Source organism: Hyperolius riggenbachi, chromosome 6 (assembly GCF_040937935.1).
Source record: "Hyperolius riggenbachi isolate aHypRig1 chromosome 6, aHypRig1.pri, whole genome shotgun sequence".
Taxonomy (NCBI): Eukaryota; Metazoa; Chordata; class Amphibia; order Anura; family Hyperoliidae; genus Hyperolius; species Hyperolius riggenbachi.
Window position 1 is genome coordinate 368093783 of NC_090651.1, and position 18520 is coordinate 368112302.

The 18520-nt window shown below is 46.4% G+C and overlaps 1 protein-coding gene across 2 annotated transcripts in view; it reads left to right on the forward strand.

The window, feature by feature from the left end:
• The window catches only part of RBM42 (RNA binding motif protein 42), a 45694-nt gene that overhangs the window by 22798 nt on the left and 4376 nt on the right, over positions 1-18520 (forward strand). The window contains exons 5-10 of one of the 2 annotated variants that reach the window (XM_068241871.1): positions 880-989; positions 6593-6649; positions 6752-6883; positions 6968-7072; positions 10591-10711; positions 12463-12657. In XM_068241871.1, coding sequence (XP_068097972.1) covers positions 880-989; positions 6593-6649; positions 6752-6883; positions 6968-7072; positions 10591-10711; positions 12463-12657 — 720 coding nt within the window. The remainder of the gene's footprint in view (positions 1-879; positions 990-6592; positions 6650-6751; positions 6884-6967; positions 7073-10590; positions 10712-12462; positions 12658-18520) is intronic. The other variant, XM_068241872.1, reaches the window with a different exon arrangement.

An 18520-nucleotide genomic window follows, 5' to 3' on the forward strand; every position in this document is an offset into this window, starting at 1 on the left:
CGGTTGCCGAAATCCGGATTGGGAATTTTGTCCCCGCATCCAGGATATCTTAGCTGACAGAGCCTGGACCGCACCGTGGAGTGCAAGACGTGTGACGTAATTTCCAGCTGATGTCACCAGGTGGAAGCGGTTTGTTCCAACGGACATTGCGCAGTATGTCTGGACTGAGACACGCTACATATCTGCCTGTTACTTGTCTACAGGACGTGAGTAATTCAAACATAAGCCACGGATCAGGTACTCTTTACCACGTTTTCAGCTGAATAGTGTGTACCATCCAGCGCTCGGTTCTTCTCTGTTTGACTATCTATTTCAAGGGGCACTGTGGACCAGCCCTGGGAACGTTGAGCAGCTTGTCTAATTATTGCGTCACCTTTGCACAGTTTACATTTGTTGTGCTGTGGCGCAGGCGCAGTTGTGCCTGCAATATTTACCTTCCCCGGCTCAGGCGCAGTCGTGGCTCTCCGATGGGCTTAGGCGGAAATAGCCAATCCTAATCGGGTCTGCTCTACTGCGCATGCGCAGACAACTTGCGCCTGCGCAATAAAGCAGACCTGACTGAGATCGGCTGTTTCTGCCTGATCCGAGCCGAAAGCCACTACTGCGCCTGCGCTGGAGACAGGAAGGTGAATGTTTACATGCCCGCCGTTTGGGGGGCTCCAGCGCTGCCACCGTGGGATGGAGGAGGACAGGGGGAAACCTTAATCAGATCCTGAGGCTTCCCCCTCCCAAGGTAAGTACCTCCCAGGGGCACCTTTTGAAGGTACAGGTCCTCTTTAAATACATAAATGATCATCTTAGTGTACCAGTGGAGGGATGCTGGGCTCCACATCCGGCTGTAACTGTTTAATAACCATCCTGTAATTCTCTCCATCGCAGTGGTCCCTAGGCACCCGGGAATGCCTCCTCTACAGCCTCTGCTGCCTCATCCCATGCAAGGACCTCCTCCGCCGATGATGCCTCCTCCACCTATTGGCATCCGTCCTCCAGTGAGTCTTTGTCTTTGTTAAAGGGACCCTGTCCTGCCGTACATCATCATCACCAAACTAATAATACCATCAGCATCTGAGATAATCCTGAAACCAAGTGTGGGCTGAATTTTTTTTTTGACAGCTTTTGTTGCCAGCGGTTTAGACATTAGTGACTGTGGGCTCTATTCACAAAGCATTACCACATTCGGTAATGCTGATAACAGCTGATTTTACCGATCACCTTCCCAAGTTACAGTTCACTACACCCATTACCGCACAGAGAATTACGGTAATATCACAGACTAGTGAGGTAAATTACCGACTTGTGCAGTAATTGCCTCAGATATCAAGAAATGTAAATTCTTAAAAATGTCTGCATTGTTTACCGGGTAAAAGTGCTCTGTATTTTTCTCCAGCTCATAGCAGCCAATAACTGGCTCTCCTCATGCTGTCTCTGTGTAGTGACTTGACAGACAGCCTTTGGGGAGAGCCACGCAGCCAATAGGGAGTTCTGCTTCTCGCTGTGATTGGATGCGAAGGGGTATCGGGCGGGATTTTCACTGTATCAGAGCAGAGGAAGGTGACAATTTTGAGGGCTTTTCTGCATCCCTTTTAGATGTGAAAATCTGTATTGTAGCATACAGAGGAGCTCCCCCTGGTGGCTGCAGCACATTTAAAGCGATGACAGGCTGCATTGGACAGAAAACCTCCAAGGCCCGGTTCACATTAGCGGTTTGTTGCAGATCGGATCCGGACCGCATACTGTACAAACCAAATGGATCCATTGTTAATCTATGGGACCGTACACATCCCCCCGGATACGTTACCTATGTTCCAGTCCCCGGATCGAAAAAATGCTGCCGGCCCTAATTTTCCAGATCATTGCTCCCTGCGGACCTGAAACGGAAGGTTTTGTAGGGCAATAGAAAACGGAACTTAACTGGACACTGGCTATAAAAAGGACCTTTCTAGCTGCTTCCTGTGTACTCTATGGTACAGTGGCCATCTTGGCTTGTTTGGCACATGGGCCTAGCAGTGCTGCAGGAGTGGAATCCATCCCAGTTCATTGATTTCTGGAAAGAGATGGAAGACATCAGGCCATACAGCATCTGAAACCTGATTGGCCAAGTGCAGGGGCAACCTTCCAAGTAGAGGGTATACCCACCATCTCCTGCGAGGAGCAGGCCTCTGTCACACATAGTAGTAAGTGAAAATTAAAAACGAGGCTATTCCAAGCCAGAAGCTGTAGAAATACACTTGATCCATTGTCCAAACAGCAACCTGACTCCTCAACAATGACCACAATGTATTTACAGATCATTCACAGCTCTGGTTTATATATAGCTTATCTTTAATGCTAATCTTAGAACTTCCCCTTTAAAGTGAACCAGAGACTAAGCACCCTCGTGTATTTTACCATATATATCAGTGGGAACATTAGAGAAAACACCTACCATGCTTTCTGTTTCATTCTGCACTGCACAGCTTGCTTCTAATCAGCCCTGATAAAAATCCCCGACTGAGCATTCAGTCTGGCTTTGCTCAGGAATCATTATAGCCGAGTCTGTCTTCTCTCATGTCTTTGCAAGCCCAAGCCTGCCACCAGCTGGCTCTGCTTAGGAATCATTATAGCTGAGTCATTATAGCAAAGACAGACAGAATGCTGTCGGATTTAATCAGGGCTGGTAACAAGCAGGCTGAGCAGTGCAGAATGAAACCAAAAGCAGGGTAGTGTTTTCTCTAATGTTCCCACTGATCTATATGGTAAAATACATAAGGATGCTTCGTCTCTGGTTCACTTTAAAACGGAAACTGATACAAAACGGATTTAAACCGGTCCGCAACGGATCCGTTCGAATAGACAATGGATCCGTTAGAACTGACAGTTTTGGCACGAAACGCTAAAGTGAACCGGGCCTTACCGAGCAGGGTTTAGTGAATTGAGGCATATTTGTTCGGTAAATTACCAAACGTCTGCCTCATGCGGGAAATCCTTAGTGAATTTTGAAAAAAAAAAGTTTAAAATGCCGCATGAGGTATTTTACTGAACAAAATTATTTTACCGAACTGCCCTTTGTGAATAGAGCCCAATGTGTTGTTGTTTATTGTATTTATAAAGCGCCAACATATTACGCAGCGCTGGACATTAGTTTAGCTTACAGACAATATTTAGGGGTGACATACAGCAATATGACAATACAGGAATACAAGAAAGACCAGATCACACAGCACAGTATGAGTACAAGGTAATGCTTAGTCACTGGAGGGGAGCATGGAGATCACACAGCACAGTATGAGTACAAGGTAATGCTTAGTCACTGGATGGAGCATGGAGATCACACAGCACAGTATGAGTACAAGGTAATGCTTAGTCACTGGATGGAGCATGGAGATCACACAGCACAGTATGAGTACAAGGTAATGCTTAGTCACTGGAGGGGAGCATGGAGATCACACAGCACAGTATGAGTACAAGGTAATGCTTAGTCAGTCACTGGAGGGGAGCATGGAGATCACACAGCACAGTATGAGTACAAGGTAATGCTTAGTCACTGGATGGAGCATGGAGATCACACAGCACAGTATGAGTACAAGGTAATGCTTAGTCACTGGATGGAGCATGGAGATCACACAGCACAGTATGAGTACAAGGTAATGCTTAGTCACTGGATGGAGCATGGAGATCACACAGCACAGTATGAGTACAAGGTAATGCTTAGTCACTGGAGGGGAGCATGGAGATCACACAGCACAGTATGAGTACAAGGTAATGCTTAGTCAGTCACTGGATGGAGCATGGAGTTAGGCAAGTTAGGTTCACTCAAATGCATAGCATGGGTGTACAGTAATGGAGGTGCATGATCAGGTAGGACACAAAAGGAGGAGGACCCTGCCCAAAGGCTTACAATCTAGAGGGAGAGGTAAGGACACGAAAGGTAGGGGGCCAGAGTTCAGCTGTGGGTTTAGAGCACTTGTGAGGGGTAATAGGCCAGAGTGAAAAGGTGAGTATTAATGGGACAGCAAACTTACAATATGAAACCCGGTTCACCAGGGCGGCAAACGGCGGCTGCGGTGCTATTCCTTTAAACTCTAGTACCGTAATTTTGATCCCTATTTTTCCTGTCGTTTGAGGCCACCCTGGAAGCAATGGGCTGCTTCCAGGGTGGTTTATTACCACAGCGCCATGTCTTCCTGTGGTAGTGAAAAACTCTTGCAAAAAAAACTTTTGAGTGGGACGGCCGTGTGAACTGAGCCTGATAGAAGCTGTACACTGACTACTTTATAGTGTATCCCAGTGTCCTATCTTCAGTGCTGTCATATCAAAAGGTATAATGGAATATTTACAAAAATATGAGGTATACCCATTTTTGCTACATACTGTAGTTGCGCAAAAGTGGTAGAACAGTGATATTGACTTAAATTGAACCCAAGGTGACCATTGTGTTGTGCCAGTTTTAAAGAGAACCCGAGGCGGGATTTAATTATGTTAGTGGGGCACAGAGGCTGGTTGTGCACACTAACACCAGCCTCCGTTGCCCCATGGTGTGCCTCCAGGACTCCCCTGCACGCCGCTATACCCCCCCCCCCGCAGTGCTAGCGACACACAGCGCGTCGCCATCACAATGTTTGCTGTCTGTTAGTTAGACATGCGCTGTCTGTTAGTGCCGCTCCCCCGCCTCCTCCGCATCGGCGCTACCGCCCGCGTCACTTTCCTCCAATCAGCGGGAGGGAAGGGATACGGGCGGGTAGTGCCGATACAGAGGAGGCGGGGGAGCGGCGCTGATAGACAGCGCATAGGTAAACATTGTGCTGGCGACACGCTGCGTGTCGCCAGCACTGCGGGGGGTATAGCGGCGCGCAGGGGGGTCCTGGAGGCACACGATGGGGCAACGGAGGCTGGTGTTAGTGTGCACAACCAGCCTCTGTGCCCCACTAACATAATTAAATCCCACCTCGGGTTCTCTTTAAAGGACAACTGTAGTGAGAGTGATATAGCGGCTGCCATATTTATTTCCTTTTTAAACACTAAACAATACCAGTTGCCTGGCAGGCCTGCTGATCTATTTGGCTGCAGTAGTGTCTGAATCACACCAGAAACCAGCATACAGCTAATCTTGTCCGATCTGGCAATAATGTTAGAAACGCCTGATCTGCATGCTTGTTCAGGGTCTATGGCTAAAAGTATTAGAGGCAGAGGATCAGCAAGACAGCCAAGAAAACTGGTATTGCTTAAAGGATACCCGAAGTGACATGTGACGTGATGAGATAGACATGGGTATGTACAGTGCCTAGCACACTAATAACTATGCTGTGTTCATATTTTCCTTTCTCTCCCTGAAAGAGTTAAATATCAGGGGAATTACTTATCAGTGAGGGTCACACTGTAGTCACTTCCTGTCTGAGTCAGGACTGAGTCAGCCACTTACATACCTGATATTTAACTCTTTCAGGCAGAGAAAGAAAAAAAGGAACATAGCCTAGTTATTTGTGTGCTAGGCACTGTACATACACATGTCTATCTCATCATGTCACATGTCACTTCGGGTATCCTTTAAAAGAAAATAAATATGGCAGCATCCATATCACGCTCACCTTGGGTCCCCTTTAACTTTGAGTTCTTCTTTAATTGCAGCAGTTACTGTTGTATGAGAACCTCTCAAACTATTCCATACATAGAAACCTTGTACTGTGGAGCTGTAGTGAAACTTAACGTAACAAATAAAAATGCTTATTTTTACAATATTAATTTATAGATTATTTAGTCAGTGTTTGCACATTGTAAAATCTTTCCTCTCCCTGATTTACAGTCTGAAAATTATCACATGGTGACAACATCATCTTTAGTCCTGCCAGGTGCATCACTGCAGAATGTTTTTTTACTGAGAATTCCAAGCCAGTAAAAGAAATGCAGTCTCCCTGAATGCTTTAATAAAAGTAATTGAGCTATATTACTTTGGTGGTGCTGACCTTTTTGTTTTAGTCTCCCAGAATGTTCTGGGGGAAGGGGAGAGTCCACATAGCTAAACATCGCTGGCGGGGAAAGGGCTACATACTAATATACTGCAATATATAGTACAAAATATACAATACTGTTTTGTTTTTTTTATAACAAGTTTTTGTTATGTTACAGTATATTGTTGTGAGTAGTTTAAAGGGACTCAGAGCTGAATCTTTTAAAAAGTTTTATACATACCTCTGGGGCATCCTCCAGCCGTATCCACTCTTATCGCTCCCACGCCGCTGTCCGTAGCGTCTGTACCGGGTCCCGTCGCTTCCGTCAGTCGCAAACAGTCTGACGTAAGTGAAGTGCGCTGTTTGCGTATCTTCAGCAGCCGCTGGAGAGATACGTAGAGGGCGCACTTCTCCTGCGTAGGCTGGCTCTGACTGACGGAAGTGACGGCACCCGGTTCCCAAAGCTGCAGACAGCGGAGGACGGCGGCGTGGGAGCGATCCGTGCAGAGGGGGCTGGAAGAAGCCCCAGGTATGTATAAATCTTAATAGATTCAGCTCCTGGTACACTTTACACTTTAAAAGCACATTGGAAACATTATATTATGTGTACAAATCCAGAGTTATTTAAAAGTGAATCATTTTTGCACGTTTCACCATTTTTAACACAGGACTCACCTTACAAACAAATTCAACTAACAAACAATTTCCCGGAACGAAACCCATTTGTAAGTAGAGGACCGTCTGTAATTTACTGCATTCTACCGTATGTCACTACAGTGCCTCTTTCATGTTATTCTCTCTCTCTCCATTGTTAAAAAAAACCTCAGCCGGCGCCAGTGGGCCCTCTGCCCCCTCCGCCTCCGAGCCGCCCGGTGGTCCAGGCATCCCCTAAAATCAACCCCACAATCATCCAAGCCGCCCCCACCGTCTATGCCACTCCTCCTGTGCGCAAACAAGAGGTAAGCGGAAGTTGGGCAGTAACTGCTGCATTGTCTTCCAGCAAAGGCCTCTGGTCCTAAATACTTAACGATTGGTTTGTTTAGGAGGAGGTGCCAGAAGTACCAGCCATAGTAGAGGAAAAGGAAGCCAGCTATGATGAAACCATCATCGGACCCAGCATGCCGGAAGCAGAGCCTGTGCAGCCCGAGGTGAGAGACCCTGTCAGAAATATTATATACTATCTTTATTATCAAGTTGGCATTGCTTTTCAAGAGACACTGAAGCGGAAAAAATATGATATTATGATTTGTATGTGTAGTACAGCTAAGAAATAAAACTTTAGGAGCAGAGACATAAGTCTAATTTTGTTTCCAGTACAGGAAGAGTTAAGGAACTCCAGTTGTTATCTATGTGCAAAAGAGCCATTGAGCTCCACGACTTTCAAAGTCGCAGAAAGCTCTGTCTTCTGAAGCTTGTTATCTCAACTGTCAGTCACTGTATTTTCTTTTTCTCTCCAGAGGACAGGTTAGTAGTTCACTTGCCTGCTCTGTAAAATCATTTAGAGTGCTAAGTAGTGTGTAAACTGCAAATATTACAGAATGATGCAATGTTATAAAAAACACTATATAACAAAATAAATATGAGAATATTTTCTTTGCTACTAATGTTCTAGTAATTACCCATACTACACAACCAATTCATTATATCCTTTTTTTTTTTCGCTTCAGCGTCTCTTTAAAGTGAATGGGAACCGACAATAAAAAAAATTAAGCCAGATACTTACCTATGGCGAGGAAAGGCTCTGGCAGCTAATGAGCCTTCCTGCTTCTCTCCCAGTGCCCGCAGGGCCATGCTGTCCCCATGAGCAGTATTTTACTAATTTAGTCAAATACTGCTCGCTCCGCCACCAAAGGAGGATTCATAGGTCTTCGGGAGCCCGAGTGCTCCTGAAGACTGCACACGTGCGAGCACTCCATACCGTGCACGTGCAAGCACCGTCTCTCACATGTGCACAGTATGGAGCCCACCTGTCTTCAGGAGGACTCGGCTCCCTAAGACTTCCAAAGTCCCCCGCGGCAGGGGATTCAAACACGGGAGCCAGCGCTGCACCGGGAGAGGAGAGGGAAGGCTCTATAGGACCCAGAGCCTTCGCTCTACTCCCAGTAGCTTTAAGTAACCTAAAGTAGTATAATAATCAGATACAGTGTATATTCTTATGATTTCTAATGTGCATTCAGTAGACTATAGTTAGGAAAAGTATACCTCTACTGTGGTTTATTCCCCATGTAACCATTTGCATTGACCATATACCCAATTGTCTCATGAACTCAAGGAACACTTTGTAAGCTCTCTTGAATGCGAGTAACTTTTAAAGAGAACCCGAGGTGGGTGTTAAGAATGCTGTTAGGACACAGAGGCTGGTTGTGCATACTATCACCAGCCTCTGTTACTATACCGTGCCCCGTACCCCCCCCCCCCCCCTGCGCTCTGCTGTCCCCCATAAATCAAATCAAACATAAATCAAAGAGGAGGCAGGGAGCTGCAGAGAGTGACACCCTGGTGGTAAACAGCCTGCTAGATTCGCTAGCATGGAGTTTGATTTATGGGGACACAGCAGAGCGCAGGGGGGCCTCGGGGCACAGTACAGACACAGAGGCTGGTGATAGTATGTAGAACCAGGCTCTGTGCTAATAGGATTCTTAAAACCCACATCGGATTCTCTTTAAAGAGAACCAGAGATGAAGCACCCTCTTGTATTTTACCTTATAAATCAGTGGGAACATGACAGTAAACACCTAATCTGCCCTTTGTTTCATTGTTCTCTGTGTAATCTGACTGTTATCACGTCTGATAAGAATCCCCGACTGAGAAGTCAGGCTGCTCCGTCTAGCTTTGCTACAGAAAGATTATAGCTAAGTCTGTCTTCTGTGGTGTTATTTCAAGCCCAAGCCTGCCCCCTTGTGGCTTTGCTATAATGACTCAGCTATAATCATTCCCAGCAAAGCCAGATTTAATTGCTCAGTCTGGGATTCTTGTGACTGCTGTTAACAGACACTTTTAGCAGTAAGGAGGAAACAGAGAGCATGGTAAGTGTTTTCTCTAATGTTCTTACTGATATACATGGTAAAATACACAAGGGTGCTTCGTCTCTGGTTCCCTTTAAGGCTTGTACAAATGTGAAACTTTTCCGTCCAACTATGGTCCAAACTTGGTCTGTTGGACGATAGTTGGGCGTGTGTACGCATGACAAACAACTTCTCGAACGACTGATAACAGGCAGTTTGCCCGATCCAACTGGCAGATCCAACTCACAAGGCTTTTGGCCTGATATCGTGCAGTTGGCCACTTGTGTTCAAGTTGTTTGAACGACCTGTACTTGTTTTGAATGTTATATAGAGAGAAGGAGATACCTAATAGTGTATTATTGATAGTACAATTGGCACAGGATGTAGATAAAAGGTTTGGACCCGCGGAACGCGTTGCATACTGTTTATCGTGTGGCCTGGCACAATTCTAGCTCAGTAGCTAGAGAAGGGGTCAATAACCTTTTTGGATGAGAGAACCATAAACGCCACATATTTTAAAATGTAATTCTGTGAGAGCCGTACAATATGTTTCGAACTGGCACAATGCGCATGTCCCTGTTGCCATGGTGATGTGTATACAGTTAATCCGCCAGGCAGCGAAAGTGTGAGACACGTGTTCAGCTTCTTTTGGGTTTCAGCAACATCCGTAATTTCCCCGAGAGCCAGACAGGAGAAATACCGGTTGTACAATTAGCTAGCTGACTTGGGGGTTGATTCACTTTGTAGGACAAGATCCCCCCACTGTGGACCAGTAGGCTGCACGTCAAGTGACAGGCAGCCTACTGGGCCAATCAAAGTGCAGGGATCTCATCCTACAAAGTCACTGGACCTGACGGGATCCAGAGTGGGACAATTGGAGTGGCCGTTAGTTTTGGGGGGAGCGCAAGTAAGAAGGTTAGTAGTGCAGGCTACAGCACAGTTGCGCTGCCACACTAAGCTGTGCTGCTTGAGCAGTGTAGCTTAGTGAATCAACCCCTACTGATTTGTATGTGAGCCAGATGTAGCCATCAAAAGAGCCACATCTGGCTCCCGAGCCATAGGTTCCCTACCCCTAGAGCGATGAGAAGTTTGGTAAAGTTTGACTTTCATGGACTTCAGATGACCGACGCTGTTAGATATTTTTAGGTTATTTGGACATTTGTTCTAATCCTTTTCTATGTAATTTTTGTATATTCTTTGTATATAAATACAAGAGAGGGTTCTGGTCTAAGACTCTAGTTATTTCATTGGGGATATCTGTGATGCTACAAATGCATATTATTGGTATGACCGTGGCTGAGAGCTTATGTGACCGACCCTAGGAGAACTGACTCTTCATTGAGTTTAGAATTCTCTGCAGTTGGTTCACCTATTTTTTTGTTGGCACTAGCATGCCATAGTTATATATAACCAGTGTTCTCCCCAGAATTTTTTTTCCAGCTGGGTGGCATGAAATCGTATCTGGGTGGGGTGAGATGAGAGAATGCAGGGCCGGTGCTTCTGAGCATAACTCTGCTTACAGCACAGGAGGAGGTGAGCCGATAACAGCCGGGTGCTCACCAAAACTAGCTGGGTGGAGCACCCGGCTAAAAGAGCCCGGGGAGAACACTGTATAACACGTCTCGGAAAGTAGCACATCTGTGACCGTCTCCTTCCTGCAGGTGATTCTGGAGCCGGTGCAGGACGATAAGAAGAAGTCTAAACCAGAGAAGATGAAGAGATGCATCCGTACAGCTGCCGGGACGGTGTGGGAAGACGCCAGCCTGTTAGAATGGGAATCGGGTGAGTTTCATTGGCTGCCACGGCTGGCCTGCATTGGGCAGAATGTTCCGCTATATCACTGGCTTGCTCTCGTCTGGAGGGAAGGGGTAAATTATCTCCACTTCCTGGGTCAGTGGACATTTCAATGTTGGGGTACTTCTCTATGCTTGTTCTAGGGTCTATAGCTAAAAGTATTAGAGACACAGGATCAGGAGGACTGCCAGGCAACTGGTATTGTTTGAAAGGAAATAAATATGGCAACTTCCATATGCCTCTCACCTCAGGTTCCCTTTAAAGAGACTCTGTAATTAAAAAAAAGTTCCCCTAGAGGGAAGCATTCTGGTCCTATTGAGGCTCCCACCATCCTCCTTGGTCCCACGGTGGTCTCTCTGCAGCCCACGGAATGCACAGCCGACAATTTATCAGGCTGTGCAATATTTACCTTTCCCTGTTCCAGCGGGGGCGCTGTTGCGGCTCTCCGCTCGGAAATGGGCGATCTGAGTCAGATCCGCATCGGGTATTTTTTGCCTATTTTGGACCTGAATGCCGCTACTGCGCCTGCGTTGGAGCCGGGAAGATAAATATTTACATCCCGCCGTTAGGGGAGCTCTATCGCTGCCACCGTGGGACGAAGGAGGACGGGGGAAGCCTCAATAGGATCCAAAGGCATCCCCCTCCTGAGGTGAGTACCCCCCCCCCCGGGGAACTTTTTATTCTACAGAACTTGAAAGGAAGCGCCGGTCCTGTACAAGCCTCCGTTCTCCCGCCGCCAGCTAGTTTTGTTACCATCAACTTGTAAGCACAGGACTCCAGTGCGGGCTGGAATGCGAAGAAAGCTTCACGTAGCCTGGGGCGCGCAGGCACAGTTGCCATTGACTTACAAATCGACAGTAATGAAACTAGCTGGCAGCGGGAGAATGGAGGCTCGTGCAGCACTGGCGCGGGACAGGACGGGTGCTGGGGGCTTGGGAAAGCCCCAGGTAAGTGAAACTGTTTGTTTTTTAATTTACAGTTCAGCTTTCAGGTCGTGGGATCCCTCACTGCTAGTGCTGGTATCCTGGGAGCACAGAACGGGTTAACCTCCTGTGTGTGCATATTAGCTCAAATGACATTAGCACAGGGATACCCAACTCCAGTCCTTTAGTGCTGAAATGATCACACATTTTTGGCACAGCTCAATTTTAGTGATGGAACTGGCATCCTTGCACTAGCTCATTACTTGCTGAGAAGGGAAAATTAGACTGTTCTCTATAAACGCACACAGGATGTATTTTTCAGTGTTTTCTTGTCTCCTGTGTAAGACTTCAGGTTGCTTTAACGTTAGAAGTGCTGAAGTGTGGTGTTTGGCCTGGTGCACACCAAAAACCGCTAGCAGATCCGCAAAATGCTAGCAGACTTTGAAACGCTTTTTCTTATTTTTCTGTAGCGTTTCAGCTAGCATTTTGCGGTTTTGTGAAGCGTTTTTGGTGTAGTAGATTTCATGTATTGTTACAGTAAAGCTGTTACTGAACAGCTTCTGTAACAAAAACGCCTGCAAAACCGCTCTGAACTGCCGTTTTTCAGAGCGGTTTGCGTTTTTCCTATACTTAACATTGAGGCAGAAACGCATCCACAATCCAAAAAATGCCTCACCCCGGGAGTATGCGTTTCTGCAAAACGCCTCCTGCTCTGGTGTGCACTAGGCCTTAGGGAATATTTCGAACACTAGCAGTGTGTCGGAAATTGTCTTTATTGTTGTTACCATGCCTGCCATTGTGCCATTTCCCTTGCAGACGATTTCCGGATATTCTGTGGTGACCTGGGTAACGAGGTTAACGACGACATCCTGGCACGCGCCTTCAGCCGATACCCGTCCTTTCTGAAAGCCAAGGTCATCCGCGACAAGCGCACAGGCAAGACGAAAGGTTACGGCTTTGTGAGCTTCAAGGATCCCAACGATTACGTGCGAGCCATGCGCGAGATGAACGGTGAGCAATCAGGGCTTGTTTATTAATACGTAGTCTGTACCAGAGGGGTTCCTGCTTTCCTGTAGACCCAGCTTTATCTTTTTGTCAGGTTTTCGTAGCACAGCATGAAAGGTGCTGACCCATATGGCACTGGCTTGCATCGAAGGTTAACTCTCGCGTATTGTTAATAAATCAGGTGCGAGGTGAGCTGTGGTAATAAATAGGGAAGATCAGATTTGCAAAATTGTCTTGGAGCGTGCAGGAATTGCTGCCGCTACACTGCTGCCTCTCACCAATGCACTCCACGCCACTCTCCATCTTCCTGACACTTCTACCTTCTAAACAGGAACTTCCACTGGGAAGATTGAAGTGTAGGAAAGATGGAAAGCAGTGTGGAGTGCATTGGCAAGTGGTGGCAGCCTAGTTGAATTGAAAGGGTACCTGTAACCAAAAAAAGTTAGATACTTACCTCAGTTGGGGGAAGCCTCTGGATTGCCCAGTCATCCTACACATCCTCCTGCTCTGTGCTGGTACCCTCTAAACAAGTATTCGACATTAACCACTTCAGGATCTTACGCTTACACCCCGCTAGTGACCGGGCAATTATTTTTTACAATTTAGAGCTCTGCAGCTTAAAGAGTAACTGTCAGGCTGCAGAAGCTAATTTAAACCTCTATTCTCCTGTGTTAAACAGTTTAGAAGGAAGCCATAAAGGCATTAGTTAAGATAAAAATCTCTTTTACCTTTGATGTGTGCTTATCAGAAAAGCTGTTAGACCTAAGAGGACGCAAGCCGCATACTATACTGCAAAGCATTCTGGGGCCCTCCCCTCGGCTGCTAATGAGACGTTACAGCAGCTTGTAATCAGTCCAGCGCGTAGCACTGATAAATCTCAGGGCAGAGTACACTGCAGGAGTCAGCTATTGTTCCTAGCCACATGGCTCATTAATATTCACTGCACACTGTGTTATTCAGTACGAGCTTTTCTGTGATCAGGAAGCAGGCAGGACATGACGACACATTTGACAGAAAAACATGGAACCTGCCATGAGCTGTCAGGAGCATCAATCTCTGCATATACTATATAAAAATTCTGTGAAGTACAAATGTGGACAGTGAAATGCATATGTAATGTAAGTACAGCCAATCTTTAGCTACTGATATATGTGTTTATTTTCTCTGAGACCTTATACCTAACAGCTCCTCTTTAAAGAGCTTGCTGCATGGCTATACAACAGTGTACACATATGAATGCCCACCAACAGAGCATTCTGTTGGTTGGCTCTGATCGCTGCTGGGTTGTTTGTTTATTTTTTTTATTTGTTCTTTTTTTTTTTTTTTTATAAAATTACCTATTATTATTTATTTTTTTCCCTCCCTCCCCCTGCCAGCCAAGCACAGCTATCGGCTGTCATAGGCATCAGCCTATGAGAGCGGATATTAATATATCCTGGGTATAAATATTTCCTTGTAAACAATGCCATTTGCCTGGCAACCCTGTTGCTCTCCTGGCAAAATTAGGCTCTAAGTCAAAACCCTGGAACAAGCATATGGCTAATCTAGAGTAGTATTAGTACACAGGATCAGGAGGGCTGCCAGGCAACTGGTATTGTTTGCAAGGAAATAAATATGGCAGCTTCCATAACCCTCTCACTTCCGATTCCCTTTAAAGAGAATCTGTATTGTTAAAATCGCACAAAAGTAAACATACCAGTGCGTTAGGGGACATCTCCTATTACCCTCTGACACACTCTCGCTGCTCCTCGCCGCATTAAAAGTGGTTAAAAACAGTTTTAAAAAGTTTGTTTATAAACAAACAAAATGGCCACCAAAACAGGAAGTAGGTTGATGTCCACACATAGAAAATACATCCATACACAAGCAGGCTGTATACAGCCTTCCTTTTGAATCTCAAGAGATCATTTGTGTGTGTCTTTCCCCCTGCAGTTCTCATGCACTGAAGTTTCAGGCTGCTCTTTTCTTCCTGCAAACAGCTTGGCAGCCTTCCAGACACAGGCCGACAAGTCTGACAGGGGAAAGATACATTGATTTATTACAGAGACAGTGACAGTAGAAAGTGCTGCAGTAAGCCAGAACACATTAGAATAGCTTTTTGAACTTGTAGGATGATAAAAAACAGGATGCAATTTTTGTACGGAGTCTCTTTAAAGAGACTCTGTAATTAAAAAAAGTTCCCCTAGGGGGAAGCCTCTGGATCCTATTGAGGCTTCCCCCATCCTCCTGTGTCCCACGGCGGTCTCTGCAGCCCACGGAACGCACAGCCGACAATTTATCAGGCTGTGCAATATTTACCTGTCCCTGGCTCCAGCGGGGTTAGCCGCCGCGTTGACTCCAATTGGCGTGAGGCGGTTGGCAAGGAGTTCAAGGACATCCGAGGTGAAAATACACTGATGTGAAAAACAATTGTATTTATCCTCCTTCTCCTAAAAATGACTTTTCGATATTCCACAGGTTTATTTTATATTTAAATTTAGTTTTTAAGTTTTTACTGTTTCATTATTTCTGCTCAATGATACCTTCATTGAAGTATGCCAGAGCTTTTTATCTCTTTCCTGCTTTCAGAAGCCATTTGCTGACGGGAAAGTGTTTTATGGCTGTAATTACTTATCAGTGAGAGTTATGCTATAGTCTGACCCGACCCGGACAGAAACTGTCACTTGCATACCTGATAATTAACTTTTTTTTCTGGCAGAGAAAGAAAAATCGGAACACAGTCTCGTTATTAGTGTGCTTGGCACTGTACATACCCATGTCTATCTCATCATGTCACATGTCACCTCGGGTATCCTTTAAAGTCAATGTTACCCGTCCTAAAAACAAAAGTCAGATACTCACCTAAGGAGAGGGAATGCTCGGTCCAAATGAGACTTTCCTCTCCCGGTGCCCAGTCCCGTTCAGGATCCCTCGTAGCAGCATTCGACCAATTCGGTCAAATACTGCCACTTCCGCAGCCGAAGGGAGGTTTCGGAAGTCTTCGGGAGCACTCGGGCTCCCGAAGACGGGCCGCTCTATACTGCGCATGCGTGAGCGCCCTCTATTGCGTAATCACGCGTGTGCAGTAGGGAGCCATCTGTCTTCGGGAGGACTCGGCTCCCGAAGACTTCCGAAGTCCCCTGCGGCGGGGGATTTGAACGCAAGATCCTGAGCTGCACGGAGGGCACCGGGAGAAGAGAGGGAAGTCTCATTAGGACTCAGAGCCTTCCCTCTCCTTAGTATCTGACTTTTTGTTTTGTTTTTTAGGACAGGTAACAATGGCTTTAAAGTTGAAGATTGCTCACATCCGGGCTCCCCTCTGTGTACGAGCGTAGCCACACTGCACAGGTGAGCAGTACAGCCGTCGCTTGTGCAGTAGCTCACAGCCACTCGTTTTGGCAGTTAGACTTAGCAACTGCTGTTGAAAAAAACGAAAAACCCTGGGAATCCCTCATGAGGAGATGTAGTACAAAACTTGTTAGTTCTGCCAGATTTTAACTGCTTACTTTTTTTGCTATAGTGGTCCTTTAAAATGCTGCAGTGCTGTGGCATTACACAACCACTAGATGGCTCTCCATGCCACACTGGCTGGTAAACTGATAAAGGCCAGACCTGATACTTTCTTTTAGGGCTCATTCACCCAATGATCATTAGAAGCGCATTGTGATCGCTCCATAAATGCTACATGCAGCACGTTTGGGATTTATGGGAATCGCAAGCACTGCAGTGAGAATGATCCCCTAGGGATATATTCTGCACGGCACTTTGCTGATCGCTGGCAACAGTCAGGGCTGATTCACACTACAAGAGCTTTTTAAACACTAGAGATTTTAAAATCACAAAGTGCTTAGAAAAGTTCTTGTAGTGTGAACCAGCCCTCACTGAGGGTACTGATAAATAATCTGTGCCTGTGTCAGTACTGAGGGTCTCTTCCAAAAAGCAAAACGAAAAAAGTCCTTGCGCACACACTGCTGATACTACACACTTGTCCAAAAGCTGGTTTCAGTCTCTACACAGTTCATGCACGGTTCAGCTCCACAGTATTGGGTAGTCACACAGATCTATGCAAGAAAAGAGGAGGAGCGCTCCATGGTGCATTAACTGAGAAAAACTTTCATAGCCCAAAGTAAAAATATACTCACAAGATATCAATCGTAAAAACGCTTCTCAGCGGAGGTGCCCTTCCGCTTAACACCCAGGCGGCTTGATGCGCACTGTGGCCAGCAGCGCGGTCTCCTGATGTAGTTGGAGCTCGTCTCGCTGGGGACGTGGGCGGGGCTGACTCTGGACGTGCCTATTGCGTCATTACGCGTTTCGGTGCGCGGCGCCTTCGTCAGATTACTTCGTCTGATGCAGCGTTAGGCCCTCAGCACTGTGGCCTGTATTGTTATCTTTTATTTCTATAGCGCCAACATCTTCTGTAGCGCTGTAATTAATAAAAAAATAAATAATGGGAAACATAATAATAATCCGAACATTTGTATAGCGCTTTTCTCCTGTCGGACTCAAAGCGCTCAGGAGCTGCAGCCACAGGGACGCGCTCAGGAGGCCACCCTGCAGTGTTAGGGAGTCTTGCCTTGAACTCCTTACTGAATAGGTACTTGACCTAGCCAGGATTCGAACCCTGGTCTCCCATGTCAAAGGCAGAGCCCTTAACCAGTACTCTATCCAGCCACCACATAGATACAGGAGAAGTTCAAAACACTGTCCGGACATCCAGCAAAACAAATACATACATCATTCATATGTGGCTTGAGACATCACCAGTACTGGAACATGTTCATATAATACATTGCATCAGAACAAGAAACACTAAGAGGAGATCCCTGCCCTTGTGAGCTTACAATCTAGGGCAGGAGTAGGGAATCTATGGCTCGGGAGCCAGATGTGGCTCTTTTGATGGCTACATCTGGCTCACAGTTAGGGGTTGATTCACTAAACCAACAAACAGAACATTTATATCGCGCTTTTCTCCTGGCGGACTCAAAGCGCCGGAGCTGCAGCCACAAGGACATGCTCTATAGGCAGTCGTAGTGTTAGGGAGACTTGCCAAAGGTCTCCTACTGAATAGGTGCTGGCTTACTGAACAGACAGTCGAGTTTCGAACCCTGGTGTCCTGTGTCAGAGGCAGAGCCCTTAACCATTACACCTTCCAGCCACACTGCATAAGCAGCGCAGCTTGATGTGGCAGCGCAAGTAACATTTCAAAGTAGTGCTGCTGTAGCATGCACTACTAACTTACTCGCGCTACCCCAAAACTAACGGCTGCTCCAATTGTCCCACTCTGGACCCTGACAGGTCCAATCACTTTGTAGGACGAGATCCCTGCTTTTTGATTGGCCCAATAGGCTGCCTGTCACTTGACAAGCAGCCTGTTGAGCCACAGAGCGGGGATCTCGTCCTACAAAGTGAATCAACACCCAAGTCAGCTCGAGTGCTGTGACTACAGGGCAGGAGATTTGGGCACAGCCGGCGCCACCATAGGCCGTAATAGGAAATATGGCTATAGCAGCGCTCAGTCAGTAACTTCGGCGTCGGCAGAAGACGGAGCTGAAGTTGTTTCTAAAACACTACAATTCACCTTCCAGCAATAGCTGGAACCCGAATTACATTATTCCCCACATTATTATGCCATACTGGCTGTATCCTGCCCAAGTCTCCCGGCAGCCAATTCATATGTATGCATATGTATGCAGTCAGCTAGCTAATTGTACAAGCTGTTAGTCGGTATGTCTCCTGTCTGGCTCTCAGGGAAATTGCTGATGTTGCTGAAACCCAAGAGAAGCTGAAGGCATGTCTGACACTTCCGCTGCCCTGAGGATCAACTGTGTACACATCACCATGGCAACAGGGATGTAAGCCCTCTGCTGCACATGCACACTGTCCCAGC